General features: G+C 66.0%; 1 protein-coding gene and 1 pseudogene across 8 annotated transcripts in view; one reads left to right on the top strand and one right to left on the bottom strand.

Annotated features, from left to right (window-relative positions):
- The window catches only part of LOC307100408 (glyceraldehyde-3-phosphate dehydrogenase-like), a 1087365-nt pseudogene that overhangs the window by 895706 nt on the left and 172629 nt on the right, over nt 1–19030 (top strand). The gene's annotated exons all lie outside the window — the stretch shown is intronic.
- FLT4 (fms related receptor tyrosine kinase 4) overlaps nt 1–19030 on the bottom strand; it is a 42151-nt gene that overhangs the window by 8205 nt on the left and 14916 nt on the right. For 2 of the 7 annotated variants that reach the window (XM_079772755.1, XM_079772758.1), the window contains exons 2-25: nt 18719–18815; nt 16471–16715; nt 16174–16286; nt 15885–16050; nt 15570–15709; nt 15133–15301; nt 14742–14859; nt 11980–12134; nt 11564–11726; nt 9786–9912; nt 8648–8756; nt 7374–7736; nt 7033–7179; nt 6807–6938; nt 6589–6695; nt 6204–6339; nt 5656–5760; nt 5230–5343; nt 4963–5051; nt 4686–4839; nt 4029–4123; nt 3565–3687; nt 1414–1525; nt 140–239 (exon numbers count right to left, since the gene is read on the bottom strand). In XM_079772755.1, the coding sequence (XP_079628881.1) occupies nt 140–239; nt 1414–1525; nt 3565–3687; nt 4029–4123; nt 4686–4839; nt 4963–5051; nt 5230–5343; nt 5656–5760; nt 6204–6339; nt 6589–6695; nt 6807–6938; nt 7033–7179; nt 7374–7736; nt 8648–8756; nt 9786–9912; nt 11564–11726; nt 11980–12134; nt 14742–14859; nt 15133–15301; nt 15570–15709; nt 15885–16050; nt 16174–16286; nt 16471–16715; nt 18719–18815 (3379 nt within the window). The remainder of the gene's footprint in view (nt 1–139; nt 240–1413; nt 1526–3564; nt 3688–4028; nt 4124–4685; nt 4840–4962; nt 5052–5229; nt 5344–5655; nt 5761–6203; nt 6340–6588; nt 6696–6806; nt 6939–7032; nt 7180–7373; nt 7737–8647; nt 8757–9785; nt 9913–11563; nt 11727–11979; nt 12135–14741; nt 14860–15132; nt 15302–15569; nt 15710–15884; nt 16051–16173; nt 16287–16470; nt 16716–18718; nt 18816–19030) is intronic. The other 5 variants (XM_079772756.1, XM_079772759.1, XM_079772760.1 and 2 more) reach the window with 3 other exon arrangements.

Below are 19030 nucleotides of genomic sequence, written 5' to 3'. Positions count from 1 at the left end.
CTCCCCCTCCGCCTTCAGGAGGGAGGGGGGTGGAGTGAGATACTCTGTCTGCAGGTCTCCGCCCGCCCTGCCTGCACCACCTCCCTACTCCGGCCGCCGCCTGCATGCCCCCTTCCCTGCCCCCCTCCCGCAGACTCACATGGCAGGAGTGGCCAGCTCTGGGGCCCTCATCCGGGTGCCCTCTTTCAGCCGCTGGCAGAATTCCTCGTTGATCTGCACCCCAGGGTAAGGGGAGGCCCCTGACAGCAGGAACGGGGAGGGGGTGGGTGGGGAGCAGGCCATTGCTGCTCAGCCCAGCTTCCCAGATCGCCTCTGCCCTGACCCCCATGTTGGGGTGCTTGTCCTGTAGCTCCTGGCAGGGGCCTGGGCAAGGTGCTCCCCGCCCCCAGGGCCAGTTCTTTAACTGGTTAAAATAGGCGGTGGCACCCGGTGTGGCTCAGTGGTTGAGCACTGACCTATGAACCTTGAGGTCATGGTTAGATTCCCAGTCAGGGACATGCCCGGGTTGCTGGCTCCCTCCCCAGTGTGGGGTGAGTAGGAGGCAGCCGATCCATGATTCTCTCTCATCACTGATGTTTCTATTTCTCCCTCTTCCTTCCTCTCGGAAATTAATTAATTAGTATACACATGGGTGCTCTGCCCAGTAGGGTTGCAGCAAGCATCACGCTTTAGGGACAAACACTAGTGAAAACAGAGTTCCAAGATCACCAGGGTCCCAGGGGCCTTTGGCCGCCCTCTGCCCCCAGGGCAAGCCACAGCCGGGAGTCAGCCCCTTCCCCCCTCGCTCACAGCCCCCCTCCCATCAGACCGACCCTCCAGGCCTCACCCAGCCCAGACGCCCCAAAGGAGCTGCAAGGGCCACCTCTCCTTCTCCTGCTGCATCTATTGACCGGCCCTGCCCCCTCCCACATTCGGGGACCCTGGCCCTGGCTGCTGTCCTCCCAGGCCCACCCGCCTCACCCACCCCTTCACCCCTCCAGCCCCTCCAGCTCACACCAGGCTTCCAGGGCACTCCTGCTCTTACTTAGTGACGGCATTCACAGAGGCCCTCCAATGCTCTCACCTCCCCACTGCCATGCCTTGCCCCACACTAGCCAGGGCGGTCTTGGCCCCAGTGGGGCCCAGGCTCCCCTGTGGGGCTTCATAAGTAGGTGTGTCCCAGAGTGAGTGCCATCCTCTCCCAGCCCTTGAAGCAAGAGCAGCACCCCCACAGCAGGTGGGGAAGGGCTGGAGCAGGGAGGGGACGGGGAGGACCCCCTATGCCCCTCCCTCCTGGACCATGCGGGGGAGGAGAGGCTTCTCAAAACTCCTGCCTCAGAACGGCCGACTGGGCTGCGCAGCCTGCACCAGCGCCTGGTGGGGCCGGAGCCTGTGGTCCCACCTGCCCCCTCCCCGCCCCCGCCCGGCACTCACCCAGGGAGAAGATCTCCCAGAGCAGCACCCCGAAGGACCACACATCGCTCTGCGTGGTGTACACCTTGTCGAAGATGCTCTCGGGCGCCATCCACTTCAGGGGCAGCCGGGCCTGCAGGAGACAGGGGGCGTGAGCCACAGGGAGGGGGAGAGGGAGGGCCACACCCAGGCAGCCGCCTCCGGGCCCTGGTCTCTCCTGCTCCCTGGGGCCTTGCCCCGAGGAGGGCTTCTGGCTGCCCCTCCGTGTTTGCTCAAACGGCTCCTGCAACTTGCCCTGCGCCCTGTACACCCCGCAGGTGCTTGGCGCCTCCCCGAAGGCCTCTCTGCCGCTGTCCTGGGTCCATGGGGCCCCTCTTGGCCCGCACTCACCCGGGAGGTCTTCACCCTCCTCCGCTCCAGCCCCTCCGTCCAGCCTCTGGAGGAACTGGGTACCCACAGGCCTCCTCTCCCACCTCCTCACGCACCTGGTCCCTGTCCTGGGAGCCTGGAGCCACCTGACCCTTCCCCCGGTGGCTCCTCAGGTGCGTCCCACCCGGTCTCTCTCCCATTGATGACCTCTAGCTGGGATCCCTGAGGCCATGGCCTCACACACCTGCCCCTCACCTCCACACACCTGCCCCTCACCTCCACACACCTGCCCCTCACCTCCACACACCTGCCCCTCACCTCCACACACCTGCCCCTCGCCTCCACACACCTGCCCCTCACCTCCACACACCTGCCCACCTCCACACGCCTGCCCCTCGCCTCCACACACCTGCCCCTCGCCTCCACACACCTGCCCCTCACCTCCACATGCCTGCCCCGCACCTCCACATGCCTGCCCTGCACCTCCACACACCTGCCCCTCGCCTCCACACACCTGCCCCTCGCCTCCACACCCACCTCCACACGCCTGCCCCTCGCCTCCACACACCTGCCCCGCACCTCCACACGCCTGCCCCGCACCTCCACACACCTGCCCCTCGCCTCCACACACCTGCCCCTCGCCTCCACACACCTGTCCCGCACCTCCACACACCTGCCCCTCACCTCACCATATCCCATATACCTGCCCCCACACACCTGGCCCTCACCTCCACACACCTGCCCCTCACCTCACCATATTCCATATACCTGCCCCCACACACCTGCCCCTCACCTCCACACACCTGCCACACACCTGCCCCTCACCTCCACACACCTGCCCACCTCTACACACCTCCCTCTCACCTCCACACACCTGCCTCTCACCTCCACACACCTGCCCCTCACCTCCACATGCCTGCCCCTCACCTCACCATATCCCATATACCTGCCCCCACACACCTGCCCCTCACCCCCACACGCCTGCCCCTCACCTCACCATATCCCATATACCTGCCCCCACACACCTGCCCCTCACCTCCACACGCCTGCCCCTCACCTCCACACACCTGCCCCTCGCCTCCACACACCTGCCCCTCGCCTCCACACACCTGCCCCTCACCTCACCATATCCCATATACCTGCCCCCACACACCTGCCCCTCACCTCCACACGCCTGCCCCTCACCCCCACACGCCTGCCCCTCACCTCCACACACCTGCCCCTCACCTCCACACGCCTGCCCCTCACCTCCACACGCCTGCCCCTCACCCCCACACGCCTGCCCCTCACCTCCACACACCTGCCCCTCACCTCCACACGCCTGCCCCTCACCCCCACACACCTGCCCCTCGCCCCCACACGCCTGTGAGTCAGAGTGGAAGACAAAAGCCTGTGCACCCTGGCCTGTCACAGACTGGACCCAGCTGGCCCTTGCCTCCCTCCTGCCCTCTTCCTGCCTCTGGAGCAAACCTTTAACAGCCGTGGGTCCTCCCTCAGGTGCCTGCCTGCCCCCGAGTGCCCCAACCAGTCACACGCCCTATCCCCCATGGGCCCCTGCGGCTGCCCGGGCTGGCTGTCCAGCTCCAGGACGGACCCGTGCAGGGAGCCCCGCGGCAGGCAGAGGGGTCAGCGTCCAACTCACGGCCCGAGCCCTGTGGGAGCAGCATGGTCCCTGACCTCAGCCCGTCCCCACTCCCCTGCCCCGTGTGCCCAGGCGGCCGCTGGGTCTCTGCAGCCCTCAGGCCTCCCGCGTGCACAGCAGCGTCTCCCCACCCCCGGCGGGAGGCCCAGGCCTGCACTCACGCTGCCCTTGCGCACGTAGTCCGGGTCCTTGTAGATGTCGCGGGCCAGGCCGAAGTCGCAGATCTTCACCACGTCGCTCTCTGACAGCAGGATGTTCCGCGCAGCCAGGTCTCTGTGGATGCACTGGGGGCCCGAGGAGGAGTGTCAGCCAGGGCGCCCGGGCCACGGCCACGGCCACGGCCACAGCCACGGCCACAGTGGCCCTGCTCCTCCCACCAGATCCTGTGCCCCCGGGACTGGCCGTGCAGAGGGCTCGTGACGCTGTGGGACAGCCTGACTCCACCTCCAGCCCGGCCACTGACCAGCGGGGACCTCGGGAAGCTATTCCCACTCTGGGGCTCACTCTCCTCCTCTGCCGAGCGGGAGAGGCCCTGCACCCCGGGGCCACGTGGGTGAGCGGGCTGCTCACACGAGGGCGTGCTGGGGGCCGCGCCCTCCCCGCCGAAGGGCCTGCGGGCAGTCACCTTGCGGGAGGCCAGAAACTCCATGCCCCGGGCCACCTGGAAGCTGTAGCAGACAAGGTCTTCCATGGTCAGCGGGCTCAGCCACAGGTCCTCGGCTGCACAGAGGAGCAAGGCGGGCTCAAGGGGGTCCCCTCCATGATCCCCGTCTTCCCCGCCACCCCAAAGGGAGTGTTTGTTCGTCCAACCCTTGCTGCATCTCTTGCCAGGCCTCTGAGGCCCCTGGCACTAGCTAAAATGCCCTCTCTCTTGCCGAAACCGGTTTGGCTCAGTGGATAGAGCGTTGGCCTGCGGACTCAAGGGTCCCAGGTTCAATTCCGGTCAAGGGCATGTACCTTGGTTGCGGGCACATCCCCAGTAGGGGGTGTGCAAGAGGCAGCTGATCGATGTTTCTCTCTCATCGATGTTTCTAACTCTCTATCCCTCTCTCTTCCTCTCTGTAAAAAATCAATAAAATATATTAAAAAATAAAATAAAATAAAATGCCCTCTCTCCTCCCCCCCCCCCTTCCTAAGGCACACCCATCACAGGCTCTCCCATGTATGTGCCCTCTTCCACCCAAGTTCCTGGAGGAGGCCCCGGCCGGCTGGTCCCACAGCCCCCGGTCATGAGGTATCTTGGTGCAGCCACATTTGGGGCACGAGGAAGCCAGGCCCGTACCTTCCTGGGTCCGAGTGGCCCGCCCCGCCTCGCCCTTGCCCATCAGGAGCCTCGTCAGGAGGGCCCTGTCACTGCTCCCCGGCCTCCGCCTCCTGTCGGCTCTGGCACCCTCCACCATGGCCTGGAAGCGCCTCCGCTGCTCCGGGGATTTCTCCTGCGGACGCACACAGCAGGGCTGAAGCCCCAGTCCCCCTGCGGCAGAGGCATCACCCCCAGCCCACCTCGGCACCCCGCGGGCTCACCGAGGAAGTCTGGCCCCGGCAGAGCGCCCACTTACTGCGTAGGGGCTGAAGGCCTCCCGCTTGGCGCGCAGAAAGTTGGAGAGGTTGCCATATTTGCAGAACTCCACGATCACCATGAGAGGGCCTGGCGGGACAGGGCCGGGCAGGGCCGGGGTTGGGGACCGGGGGGGGGGGGCGCATGGAAGGGCCAGCATTGCAGCAGAGTTCCCGCCCCCCAGACCTCCCGGCCCCTCGCACCCCAGACGCCGGCGCGGAGGGCCTCTCTTACCCCCCACCCCCACCCCCGGCGCCCGAGCGCGTACCGTTAGGCTTGGTGCACGCCCCCAGGAGGTTGACCACGTTGAGGTGGTTACCGATGTGGATTAGGATCTTGAGCTCCGACATCAGGGCGCGGTGCTCGCTAGCTGTGGCGCCCTCTGGAGGTGACACAGAGTCTTGACCTGGTGCCAGGTCCGCCGCCAGGGCCCCAGTCCCTGCGCTGAGCTAAGTGACCTTTAGCGCTCCTGCCAGCGGGGGCGCAGGGTCCCCAGCACCACCCAGCCACCGCGAGGCAGGAAGGATTGCTCAGCCCTGAGCCCAGGCCTGGCTCTGACGCCCACGGACTCCCTGCAGAACCTGTGTGAGACCCTGGCTCTGAGCCTGTTTCTCTTCCCGAACCACATCGCTACCAGCCCGCCCAGAGCGGCTGCTCATCACCAGCCCCCCGCCCCCCGCCGCTCCCCTCACACCTTTCAGCATTTTCACGGCCACCGTGTCGCAGCTGCTGCCCTTGTGGATCCCGAAAGCCGAGGCTTCCACCACCTTCCCGAAGGCGCCATGGCCCAGGACTCGCCCTGTGGGGGCAGGGAGCCGGTTCCAGGTGAGCTGCGCGAAGGTGAGGTGGAGAAGGGTGGGCAGCAAGGCAGCCCGCGTGGAGGGCAGGAAGGCAGGCCCAGGAGCGGGGGGGGGGGGGGGGAGGTCGGGAGCCCCCTGCCAAACAGGAAGAGCCTGGAGAGCGCTGGGGCAGCGGCAGAGGGGCGGCGGACAGGAAGGCCTGCATCCTCTCGCAGCAGGTGTGCTGGGCCCACCCCGCTCGGAGCAGCAGGCCGTGACCTCCGGGGCCTGGGAACCGGGAGCCCTGGCGGGGTCCTGGGGATGCCTCCCGGATGGACAGGTCAGCCAGGTGGGCCAGGCGGGGCTTCCGGGCCTGAGTTCTGAGCGGGGATGGGTTCCAGGGCTCCAGCCGGCCGCTCTGCCGGGTCGGACCAGGAGGGGGCACGCTGGGGGCGGGCCTCACCGAGGTGCAGCCGGTCCCGGGGGAACTCCCACTGGCTGGCGTCATAGGAGAGGTATTCACACTGCTCCTCCAGGGGCACCTCCCCGGGGTCCATGATGATGGACAGGTAGCCGGTCTTGATGTCTGCGTGGGCTGGCTGGGGGTCGGGTGGACAGCATTGGTTGGGGCACGCCTCTGGGACTTGGGAGAACTGTCCAGGCCAATGGGATCGCCCTCGAGGCTCCGTTAAGGAGGGGACAGTGGGGCAGTCTCTGGGCGCTCAGAGCCCAGCCGGGAGGCGTCAGGGAGGCGAGGCTTCCACGGAGCGGGGCAGGGACCCTATTCTTCATCTTTGGGGCTGGCAGGTGGAGAGGACCCCATGGGAGCTGGGGAGAGGAGCGCTCACCCTCCTCATGTTACAGAAAATGATGAGGAGGAGGACCCAGAAGAAGACGGCTATGACCCCGGTGCCCACAAGGATCACGATCTCCATGCTGCCTCTGTCCTCGGAGCCTGCGTGGGCAGAAACAGCCGTGTGTGCGCGTGCGCAGAGGGTGCGCCCCAGAAGCCACCAGGGGCAGGGGCTGGGGCAGGGGCGGGGGGGGGGGTGAGAGCGAGGCAGACCTTCCACGGCCACGCTGGCCGAGGAGTTGACGCAGCCCTTGGCGTTGCACACGCTGCACAGGTAGCGGCCAGCGTCCTCCTCGCGCACGCGCTGGATGCTCAGCTTCTGGTTCGAGTCCGCCAGGTCGATCCCTGCCGGAGGCGGGTGCGGGTTCAGGTCTAGCTGGGCCTGGGGCCTGGGCCTCCTGGGCCTCCGCACCCGCTCTGCACCCGCGCCCTTCCCTACCGGACTTCTCCTCCAGCGGCCTCTCGTCCTTGTACCACATGATGCTGGGCACGTGCGTGCCGGCCACAGGGCACCGCATCTCCAGGGAGTCGCTCACGTTCACCAGGAGGTCCGTCAAGTTCTGCGTAAGCCGCGGGGCTTCCAGGGCTGCGGGCAGGAGTCAAGGAGCAAAGTGGAGGGCGGAAGCCCAGGGCACTGGGAAGGGGCTCTGCGGGGGCGGGGGGGGGAGGGGGGGGCTAGAAGGAGGGGCGGGTCTGAGAGCGGTGGGGAGGGGGCACTCCCGCAGACTCAGGCCCGGGGGCGGACCGCCCCACGCCTGCCGGGCTGGCCCTGCCCCTCACCTTGCACCGACAGGTACTTCTTGTGACAGTGCTTGTCATGGCTGTGCCGGTCCTGCACCTCGCACACGTAGTCGCCCTCGTGCTCAGGTGTCACGTGGGGGATGGTCAGGCTGAGCGTGGCGTGGCGAGCCCCTGGCGCTGCCTCTTCCAAGGTGGCGGCCAGCGGCGTGGCGAACAGGTGCACGTTCTTGCAGTCGAGCAGCAGCGGGTTCCCGTGGGCATCGTGCAGCGTGGACAGGTTGAGGCGGTACCAGCGCAGGTGCTCGTACGTGTAGTTGTCGGCCTGGCAGCTCAGGCGCACGGCCTGGCCCTCCAGGGGCTCCTCCGAGGGCTCCGACTCAATGCTGAAGCCGTCGGGGATGGCTGCGGCGGGAGGAGAGCCGAGAGCCGCTGCGACAGTGCAGTGACACCGCTCACCTGCCGGCTGCCGGCTCTTCCTCCCCGTTGGCCGCTGGGCTCACCCGGCTCTCAGCCAGAATTAGGCATCAGGTGGGTCTGGGCCAGGGACACCCCGGAGTCTTCTTCACCCCTTCACGCCCCTCACTGACCACCGGGGCCAGTCCGCAGAGGTCAGCCCCACAGGCCCTCCTCCAGCCTCCTTCCCGCTCTCTCCTGGTCGTGCCCCAACCCCTGCTGTCCCCCCTCTCCCGTAGCCCCACCATCAGTGATTCCTTGTCACCCGACTCGGGGCCTGAGTCCCACCCTGCCTCGCTGTGGACCACACCCCACCTCTGTCAGCGGGAGCTTCTAGCTCCGACTGCCTCTGGCCACTCCTTGTCAGACTCCTGTGGGCTCCCCACCAAAGTGTTCTCTCTGGCTCCATCTCCCTCAGGTCCCCCCACATACACCTCCCCCCCCGGGCCCAGTGACTTCCCTTCACGGGTTCTCGGCTTTCCTGAGGTCACGGACACGTTTGAGAATCCGAGGAAGCTATGAGCTTCTCCCCAGAGAGAAACACACCCTGAGCCACCTCTTCAGATCCAGGGCTTGGGAAGGGGGTTGGAGGGAGGCAGTTAGGTGGGGCTTCGGGGAGCAGGGCGGCCCCTGTTCAGGGTGCCTCCGGGGCTGAGGGCACTGGGTGCCCCTCCATCCAGCGGACCAGCGTGGTCCTCCAAATGTGGCCGTGTGGCCCTGGCCCAGGTAAAGCATCTCCCCGCGGAGCTCCACGATCACCAGGACCTCAGGGGCCCCGGCCCGGCCCCTCCTCCTCTCCGGGGTGTTCTGCTCTCCTGCCCACCGGGTCCCTGACCACCAGGCCCACCCAAGTCACTCACTGGTCACATAGAAGTAGATGAGCCGCTCGTCCTGGCCCACCTTGTTGAAGACCATGCATTTGTACATGGCAGACACGTTGGCATCCTGGATCACCAGCTTGCTCACCGTCTGGGCAAAGCACAGGCAAGGGATCTGTTTCCTGTCTGAGTTCCCTACCCGCTGTACCCTCCAGAGTAATGGGGAAACTGAGGCTCTGAGCTGGAGATGACAGGGTTCAGAGACAAGACCAGGAATGTGAGGCACGGGAGTGACAGGCAGGCCTTCCGGCAGCAGAGGGCGGGGCTCCTCGGGAAAGGCCGGGCTGTGCTGTGGGAGCTGGCATCGGCAGTGGCCGGGGCAGAGGGTGGCATGGGCAGGGCCAGAAAGACTCTGGCTGTGCATGTGCCATTTCAGGAGGGTACGGGGCCTAGTGCTGCTGGGCCAGTCCACGCCGGGGTCAGGATTCAGACTGGGGTCCCATCGAGGGTCAGGCTGAGGCCCAAGATGAGCAGCAGGTCGTGGTGTGAGGTCCCCGTGCCAAGTGCCCCGTGGTCCAGGGCTGCCTGCAACGCCTCTCCCAGCGCCCGGGGGTAGTGGCAAGGGGAGGGGCTGGGACCCAGACATCCAGGGGATTCTGGCCTTGGGGAGTAGGAAGCTGGGAGGCAGGGTAGGCCACAAGCCCTGCCTACCATCCAAAGACCCCCCCTACTTTAAGCTGGGCACTTCCTGGCCAGGCCTGGAACAGGAAGAGGCTCTGGAGGTGTGTAGGAAAACAGGAAGTGACTGTAGGAAGTGGGTGCCTTTGTTCAGTCCCCTCCCCTGCCTGGCCTCTTCTCAGCATTGCCCCCAGGCTGGGCCAGCGGCTCAGCAGCCTTTGGTGGGGACCAGGCCAGCCCCCAGCCTGGAGCCAGTGGGCAGCTGGACCCGTGGCCTGGCCGGGCAGCCTGAATCTTACCTTTCTCGTTTGGGAAGTGGCCGGGGTCCTGCCCCCACCCACAGGCAGGCAGCAGAGCGGAGGCCCAGACACTGCAGAGAGGTCGCCCCCTCAGCCGCTGCCTCCAGAGCCCTGCAGGCCTGGGGACACCGAGAGGCCAGGAGAGGGCCTCCCCTCCCCTCCTCCTCCCCCGCCTGCCAGTCAGTGGCGCGGCCGGCTCCTACCTTATTCTTCCCCTCCACACACTCCGTCCAGGTGTCCAGGCTCTCAATGGGGTTCACAGCGTCCTGCGTGGTCACCTCCCTCCAGTCCCGGCACTGTGGCATGCGGTCCCGCTGCTGCCGCCGGCTGCTGGGGGCGAGGGTTGACAAGGGCCAGTCAGAGGTATGGGCGGGAGGGCCCACAAGGGGTAAGGGTGAGCCTCTGCCATATTCAGGGTCATCTTCCACATTGCGTGGGTAAGGCTGGCCTTTGGCTGGGTGAGCAAGAGGGCAGGAGCGTTTGCTGATGGAACACTGTCTCCCACACTTTTTTAAAAAATATATATTTTATTGATTTTTTACAGAGAGGAAGGGAGAGGGATAGAGAGTTAGAAACATTGATGAGAGAGAAACATCAATCAGCTGCCTCCTGCACACCCCCTACTGGAGATGTGCCCGCAACCAAGGTACATGCCCTTGACCGGAATCGAACCTGGGACCTTTCAGTCCGCAGTCCGACGCTCTATCCACTGAGCCAAACCGGTTAGGGCTCTTTTTTATTTTTATTGATTTCAGAGAGGAAGGGAGAGGGAGAGAGAGAGAAACATCAATGATGAGAGAGAATCACTGATTGCCTGTCCTGCACTCCCCGCACTGGGATCGAGCTCACAACCCAGGCCTGTGTCCTTGACTGGAATCGAACCCAGGACCCTTCAGTCTACAGGCTGACGCTCTATCCACTGAGCCAAACCAGCCAGGGCTGTCTCCCCGCTCTGTGTGCAGGGCCCTGTGGGCGCTGCCAGACACAGCCTCCGCTCCTCCTCTTTCGGAGCTGCAGCCCCTCCTGGGCCCGGTGGGATCTGGTCTCCCCGAGGACCTGGGCCCCCACGGAGGCTCCTGTCGGCCCTCGCAGAGCAGGGTGGCCCCGGGGCCTGTCGGTCGGTACAGAACATAATGGCGAAGCATCAGAGCGAAGCACATTGGGAGGTGCCAGCAGTGACCCTCAGCCTGTGTTCTAGAAGAATCTCTCATGAGCCTTGGACACTGTGGCTGGTGTAGGCCCACGGGCCACCCCTTGAGCCTCCCACACTGACCTGCTGAGCTCATAGCCCCACAGGGGCTGCTGCCCTGTCTCCGCCCTTGGCCCCCAGCTCCTGTCCCTCCCCAGCCTGCGACCCTCCCACCTCACAGGGATCTCTTGCTAAATGGCAAATCTGACCTGACACCCCTGCTCAGCACCCTTCCCTGGCTCTGCCCACCTCTGCACCCTCCTCTCCTGGCCCCTGCTGGGCCAAGCTGTCTCTGCCTGAGAGTTCTCCCCAGCTGCCTGCCCTGTTGGCGCCCAAGTCATTGTAGGCGAGCGTGGCCAGCAGTGGGGCAGGCTCCGCTGCTTAAAGCTGTGACCTTGGCAAAGACACGTCCCTTCTCAGATCCCACTCCTCCTCTGTGGGGTGATTGTAAGCGCTGCACGGAGGAGCTCATGGGCGTGGGCATGCGTGGTGCGCCACGGGTTCGGCACCAGTCTTGTGAAAGGGGCCCCCTGGATGCCACAGGCACATCCCTGGGTCTCTCTGATGATACAGCTCTGGGGGCGTGGCTCTCCCGGCAGGCAGGTGGGCCCGACGGAGGCAGGGCGTCTGAGCCTTGCTCAGACGGGACAATGCCAGGGGTTGGCTACAGTGCCATGGTGACAGGGTTTGCGTTTAGAGCAGGGCTCTCGGGAGGGGTGCGGGCAGTGAGTGGGGTCATGGCTGAGGTTGAGGGGGCTGGAAAGCAGGGACACAGGCTGGAGCCACACTCACAGGCTGCGCTGGGCGAAGGTCTTGCAGGGGGTCCACGGCCGCCAGTACCACTGGACGCTGAGCGGAGGGGGCACGCCGTAGGCGGTGCAGGTGAGGGCCTGGCGACTGTGGCGGGAGTAGATGCTGGGGGAGGAGGCCTCCTTCTCGTGGATGTTGGGGGGCACTAGGGGGCACAGGCAGGCAGCTGGTCAGCCGGCCACCTGGCCACACCCGCCCGCCCACCCACCCCCTCCATCCCTTTCATCCCCTCCCAGCCCCTCCATCCCCCCCCAAGCCCCTCCATCCCCTCCCATTCCCTCCAAACCCTCCCCCAGCCCCCCCAAACCCTCCCAGCCCCCCAACCCCACCCATCCCCTCCATCCCCCCCATCTATTCTATCCCATCCCCTCCCAGCCCCCCCAGCCCCTCTGCCCTACCGTTCACCACCAGCTCCAGGCTGATGTTGCGCTTCAGGCCGGCCATGGAGTTCCATAGGGCGAGGGTGTATTCTCCTGCGCTGGCCTCGGTCACCTCCTTGAGCACCAGGGCATGTGGACTGTGGCGCCCCGACACGGCCTTTCTGTCCTTGTACCTGGCCCGGGGAGGGAGTTCAGGGCGCTCTGTGGGCCCCGCACCCCCTCCTGCCCTCCTTCCCTGGCACACCCCAGCCCCTGCAACTGGAATGCACTGTTGGGAGCAGGATCCCTGCCAGGCAGGAGGCTGCTGGGTGCAGGGGAGGGCAGAGGACCCTGCAGGGGGAGCAGGTGGCCTAAGGGCTGTGGAGGTGGCCGCCAGGCATGGGCACGCCCCGCAGGCTCAGGAGCTCTGAGGCCTGCGGCAGGGCTGAGTTACTGCCTGCCTGTGGCCAGGGCCAGCCTCTGGCAGCCAGGCTCAAGGCCCGCCGGGAGCGCCCTGTCCCTTCCCAGCAGGCCCTGTCCCTGTCCCTCAGGCGTCAGTGAAGGGGGGAGGTGCAGTCCCCGGTGCAGCCTGGACCCTGGCCTGTTGGGGCCCTGCCTCCCGCTGGGCTCTGCCCCTCCTCCCTCCTCCATGTAACCAAGCACCCACTCGTCAGACAAGCCTGTGACCCGGTGGCCCTCGCCGTTTCTGCTGCCTGCTCCCCTACACTCTGCGTCCATGCTCCCCACTGAGCTGGCCTGGCCCCTCCCCGCTGGGTCCCCCCACAGAGCGGTGCCCGGGGCATGTGTGCTGCACATGTGAACCTAGAGGGGCACCCCAGTCCTGAGCGCCTCTGCACCCCAGTTCTGGACTCTGCCTGGAAACACATGGTCCCCACCAGCCGGGCGCCTTCCCGGGGGTACAGGCCAGAGAGGCCCAGGAGGGGCGCCGCCCTCGGGCAGAGACCAGCAGGGAGGGGGCTGCAGGGGCCCTTCTCAACGGTGACACCACAGCCCACCCGGAGGGACGTGACTCACTGGGTCACGGGCAGGGCAGCTCTGGTGCGGTCCCAAGTCTGCCACCCGCCACCTCGGTGATCCTAGCGAAACCCTTCACTGCCTCAAGCCCCGTGTCCTCATCTGAAAACCGGGGAAATGAAATGCACCTTCTGGCCCTGGCTGGTTTGGCTCAGTGGATAGAGCGTCGACCTGTGGACTGAAGGGCCCCGGGTTCCGTTCCGGTCAAGGGCACATGCCTGGGTTGCAGGCTCGATCCCCAGTAGGGGGTGAGCAGGAGGCAGCCGATCAATGATTCTCCCTCTCAACATTGATGTTTCTATCTCTCTCACTCTCTCCCTTCCTCTCTGAAATCAATAAATATATATTTTTTTTTAAAAAAAAGAAAGAAGTGCACCTTCTGGCCAAGGTCATGAGGTCGTGAGCTGGCGCTTGGTGTCAGCCTCCCGCTGTGCACATGGAGGGCGCTTTGGAAGCTGAGGATTGGACTGGACGGGCCTGGATGCCCACTAGGTTTCCACCCATTCACTCAGTCATCACATACCCAGCAGGGTGGGCCCCCGTGGGCTGTGGTGACCATGGTGACCACTAGTGTCCTGGGAAAATGTCTCCCAACAACGGGGCTAGCTGACAGCTGAGCACTGAGTATTGGAGGAAGATGTTGGCCAAGTGAGAGAGAGGCCAGCTGTGGTGGGGATGGTGCTACACAGCCAGCTGTGTGAGGGTCAGCCTTGGACCCGATCCCAGGTGCAGCACGCCAGCCACCAGTCCTGAGGGCCTGGGTCCTCCAAGGACAGGGTCAGGCCCCAGGTGCTCAGGAGGCCACGCCTGTGAGGGAGCCTCCAGGCTGCATCACTGCTCTTCAGGACCCTGCCGTCGGGGCCCTGGACTTGTACCAGGTGTCCCCAGTGGACCCCAAAGTCTGTGGCCTCAGAGGCAGGGTCACCCCAGGCCCAGGCCCAGGGGACGCTGGGCCCTCCAGGAGAAGCCTGCCGAGCGCCCGAGCCCCTGCCTGCGCAGGTCTGCGCTTCCAGAGGCTCTGCCTGAAGCGAGGTGCCCAGGCTGGAGGGCACGGCTCCTCTGGCAGCCGGGAAAGGGCAGAGCGGGCTTCCGGGGGCTCTGGGCTCAGGCAGGACTGCCCTTCCCCTTCCCTGGCCTCATCGCTGTGGTGGCGGTCAGGTTAGAGCGTGACACCCCAGGGTTGGGCCACGTGGGCTGCTCAGACAACCTGAGGGTGCTTGGGGGGTGCTGGGCCTTCCCGAGTTCTGGGGGAGCTCTCAGGAGTGCCGGGCAAGGGCAGAGCCACCACCGCGGGACCCCCGCCCTGACCCTGTGGCCTTACTTTAGGGGCTCCAGCCGCCTGCGGGCCTCCACGAAGCCCTCGCTCACTGCCACGCGACAGCTCCACAACCGTCTGTGAACCGCTGTGGCATCTCTGAACTCTAGATGGGAGGGCCCTGAGGGCAAGCTGTGCGGACGAGGCCTGGGAAACCTGAAGCCATTGCTGCAGGCGGCAGGACCTCAGATGCTGAGCGCGCGCAGGAGGCAGTTGGAGCCCCTAGCTGCGCCCCCCACACCGCACACACCTGGAGGCTGGCATTTACCAGTTTTCACAGTTTAGCAGCAACCCAGGCTGGATTATCGCGTTATACGCATGCTCTTCAGTGCCTTCAGAGGGGGCCCTCACAGGCTCAGGGCACAGGCCCTGCCTGGGAGGATGCTGCCCTCCTCACCCAAGGTCAGCGAGGCCTGCAGGTAACAACGAGGGGCAGGGGCCAGGGCCGTACCATTGAAACTCCGGTGGGGGGTACGCAGCTAGCTTCACGGGCAGCTTCACCAGCTTGTCTCCTGCCGTGGCTTCCAGGACCGGGCCCTTGAGCCACTCGACGCTGATGAAGGGTTTTTCTGCCAGATGGGAGGCATCCGTGTAAATCCCGGGGCTGGCACCGCTTACCCACCACTGCCCAGGGACTCAGCCACGGCCTGCACCCCGAGGACAGACCGTTGCCGACTGGGGCTCACTCTGCCCAGACAGGCCATCCACCCACAGCCCTCCCTTGCCCTGGGCTGGACTTCATACTGCTTGGTGCACTATGACCTCTGACCCTGGCCCAAGCTGCACAAGGACCCTCTTTCCACAGGGTCCTGCTGGGCACGTTGACCCAAGCCCAGACGTACCGTGCACAATGACCTCGGTGCTCTCCCGGAACCGCTGGATGCCATTGTTGGCCTCGCACGTGTACGGGCCGAGGTCGTGCTGGCTGACGTTGTGGATGGTGAGGATGCTGGAGAGCTCCGTGTGGGTCTGCTGGGAGCGCCGCTCGGGCACCCACTTCCCCCGCTCGGCCTGCCCGTGCCCAGGGGAAGTGCAGGGTCAGAACAGGCAGGCCCCGGAGCGCTGACCACCCAAGGCGCGCACTCAGCCCAGCAGCAGTGACTGCGGCCGGGACGCACCCAGAGTTGTCCCCGGGGGAGGGAAATTCCCCATCAGACCAAGGCTCCTGGGGCAGAGCTGAGCTGCACCCCCGCTACACAAAGGCAGTGAGTGCCGGGCCGGGCAGGGATGGACGCCTGGAGGTGGCTCAGGCACAGCCTGGCAGAGCTGCCGGCCTCACCTGCTTCCCTGGGTAGTCCCAGTCGAAGGTGACGCCCGAGTTGAACTCAGCCCACACGGTGCAGTTCAGGACCAGCTTTTCCCCGACGAGCAGCTCCATCGACTTCTTGGGGAACAGCTGGATGTCATAGAGCTCGTTGCCTGGCGACACATGAGCAGTGACCCCCCAGCCCCTCCCCAGCACGGCACACAGAGTGCAGGGCACAGGGCACCCAAGACCAGCTGTGGCACCTACAGCCCCGTCACTGAGGATCTGGGGTCTCCATCTCCCCCCGCAGCCTCCCTCCCGGACCCCGTGGCCCGGGACAGCCCCTACCTGTGATGTGCACGATGAAGGGGTTGGAGAGGAAGGCCTGGCCGCCCCAGGTGGCCTCGCACTGCAGATACAGGGTGTCACGCAGCAGCGGCGTGGGCACCCGCATGCCCCGGCGGTCATCCCACACCACGTCCTGCCCGTCAGGCCGCAGCACTGAGCTTGGCTGCTGGGATATGGTGGCCGTCAGCTCCCGGCTGCCCCCTTCCTCCCGGCCAGGTCAATGGCTGCCTTTCCCAGGGAGAGGTCGGGAGGGCCAGGTCGCGGGGGGTGGGGGGTGAGGGGGCTGTACCAAGCGCAGGGTGACGTTGAGGCCAGGGATGGACACCAGGCAGGGCACCCACATGGAGTCCTTCCTGTCGACCAGGAGCGTGCCTGGCTTGTTGATGAATGGCTGCTCGGAGTCTGCAGAGAGAGCGCAGTTTGTGGGAAGGGCAGGTGGAGCTTGGGGAGGTCGCTGCCCGGGTGGGGGCTCCAGGGCAGTCCCACGAGGTCTGGAGGCCAGGGGTGGGGGTGGGGCCCATCTGCCCCTCCAGGACCCTGCCTGTCACCTCGTTGGCTGCAGGAGCGCATGGGGCGGGGCCCTCACCTCTTACGAACACATAGGTGCTGGCCGCGGTGGTGCCCTCGATGCGGGCCTTAATGTACTTGTAGTGGCAGCCGTAGCTGCCCGTGTCGTTGGCGTGGGCCGCGGGAAGCAGCAGCACCTTGCAGTAGGGCCGGGCATCCGTGCCTTCGCAGTCGCGAACGAACCCCAGGTCTTCACTGTCCTTTTCCCCCGTGGCTGGCGCTTCCTGGCCCCCGGGCCAGGCCCACTGGAGGGGGTGCTGCCCCCTGGCAGAGGACGCAGAGGTCAAGGGGAGCTCCACGGCAGCCCCAGGGGCCAGGGCTTGCCCACAGCTTGTCTCACCCGGAGGTCAGGCCAGCCGGGTGCTGGGCACACACCGTGGACCCGGCCCACAGCGGGCACTGAGTCCCGGGCCCCCGGGCCCCTGCCTGGCTCCGGGCTCTGTGCGGCAGGCTGGCCTCAGGGGGCCGGCCTCGGTCATAGCTGGGCTGCAGGGGGTAACAGGCCGGGGCCTTTGAGATTGGCTAACTGGCCTGGGCTGAACAGCGGCTGCTGACGTGGGTGCAGGGTGACCCGGGGTGGGTGTGGGGTGACTGGTCTGTGGTCCGTGTGAAATGACCAGGGGTGGCTGTGGGGGAGGTGGGTGCAGGGTGACCCGGGGTGGGTGCGGGGTGACTGGTCTGTGGTCCGTGTGAAATGACCAGGGGTGGCTGTGGGGGAGGTGGGTGCAGGGTGACCCGGGGTGGGTGTGGGGTGACTGGTCTGTGGTCCGTGTGAAATGACCAGGGGTGGCTGTAGGGGGTGGCGTGTGGGGTGACTGGTCTGTGGTCCGTGTGAAATGACCAGGGGTGGCTGTAGAGGGGGGGGTGTGGGGTGACTGGTCTGTGGTCCGTGTGAAATGACCAGGGGTGGCTGTGGGGGAGGTGGATGCAGGGTGACCCGGGGTGGGTGTGGGGTGACTGGTCTGTGGTCCGTGTGAAATGACCAGGGGTGGCTGTGGGGGAGGTGGGTGCGGGGTGACCCGGGGTGGGTGCAGGGTGACTGGTCTGTGGTCCGTGTGAAATGACCAGGAGTGGCTGTGGGGGAGGTGGGTGCGGGGTGACTGGTCTGTGGTCCGTGTGAAATGACCAGGGGTGGCCGTGGGGGAGGTGGATGCGGGGTGACCCGGGGTGGGTGTGGGGTGACTGGTCTGTGGTCCGTGTGAAATGACCAGGGGTGGCTGTGGGGGAGGTGGGTGCGGGGTGACCCGGGGTGGGTGCAGGGTGACTGGTCTGTGGTCCGTGTGAAATGACCAGGAGTGGCTGTGGGGGAGGTGGGTGCGGGGTGACTGGTCTGTGGTCCGTGTGAAATGACCAGGGGTGGCTGTGGGGGAGGTGGGTGCAGGGTGACCCGGGGTGGGTGCGGGGTGACTGGTCTGTGGTCCGTGTGAAATGACCAGGGGTGGCCGTGGGGGAGGTGGATGCGGGGTGACCCGGGGTGGGTGTGGGGTGACTGGTCTGTGGTCCATGTGAAATGACCAGGGGTGGCCGTGGGGGAGGTGGATGCGGGGTGACCCGGGGTGGGTGCGGGGTGACTGGTCTGTGGTCCGTGTGAAATGACCAGGGGTGGCCGTGGGGGAGGTGGATGCGGGGTGACCCGGGGTGGGTGCGGGGTGACTGGTCTGTGGTCCGTGTGAAATGACCAGGGGTGGCCGTGGGGGAGGTGGGTGCAGGGTGACTGGTGTGTGGTCCGTGTGAAATGACCAGGGGTGGCTGTGGGGGAGGTGGGTGTGGGGTGACTGGTCTGTGGTCCGTGTGAAATGACCAGGGGTGGCTGTGGGGGAGGTGGGTGTGGGGTGACTGGTCTGTGGTCCGTGTGAAATGACCAGGGGTGGCTGTGGGGGAGGTGGGTGTGGGGTGACTGGTCTGTGGTCCGTGTGAAATGACCAGGGGTGGCTGTGGGGGAGGTGGGTGTGGGGTGACTGGTCTGTGGTCCATGTGAAATGACCAGGGGTGGCTGTGGGGGAGGTGGGTGTGGGGTGACTGGTCTGTGGTCCGTGTGAAATGACCAGGGGAGGTGGCTGTGGGGGAGGTGGGTGCAGGGTGCCTGTGTCTGCAGGTCTGCAAGCTCCCAGGCCCCCAGGGAGGCCCACTAGGCCTCAAGGCCTCTCTGCCCGGGAGGAGCTGCCTCCTGGGCTCTCCACCACCCTCTCCGGCCTCCGTTCTTAGTCTCCTCTGCCTGACAGACAGAGGGACCCAGGCCCCCGCTCCTCTGGCTGGGGGCTGAGTACCTGCAGGAGATGGACAGGCTGTCGTTGGAGTCAATGACGTGTGTCTCCTCCGTGATGTTCAGGGTCGGGGGGCTCATGGAGTAGCCACTCACCAGGCCTGGGGTAGGAGACAGGGGCAGTGTGGCGCTGGGTCACGAGTTCATGCGACAATGTCAACCAGGCGCAGACCCCCTAGGGCAGGGGCCCCGAGCAACAGGAGTAGGCGCTCCCTGCCCGTGGCTACTGCCCGGGCCCCACCCAAGGGAGCCCTGGCTGAGGCCGGGATCCAGCCCAGACCCCTGGCCCCACGGGACTCAGCTGCCAGCATGAGGC

The sequence above is a fragment of the Cnephaeus nilssonii genome, assembly GCF_951640355.1.
Source record: "Cnephaeus nilssonii genome assembly, chromosome: 5".
Classification (NCBI taxonomy): domain Eukaryota; kingdom Metazoa; phylum Chordata; class Mammalia; order Chiroptera; family Vespertilionidae; genus Cnephaeus; species Cnephaeus nilssonii.
Note: the sequence above shows the minus strand (reverse complement) of the source record. Positions and strands in the feature narration are given on the sequence as shown.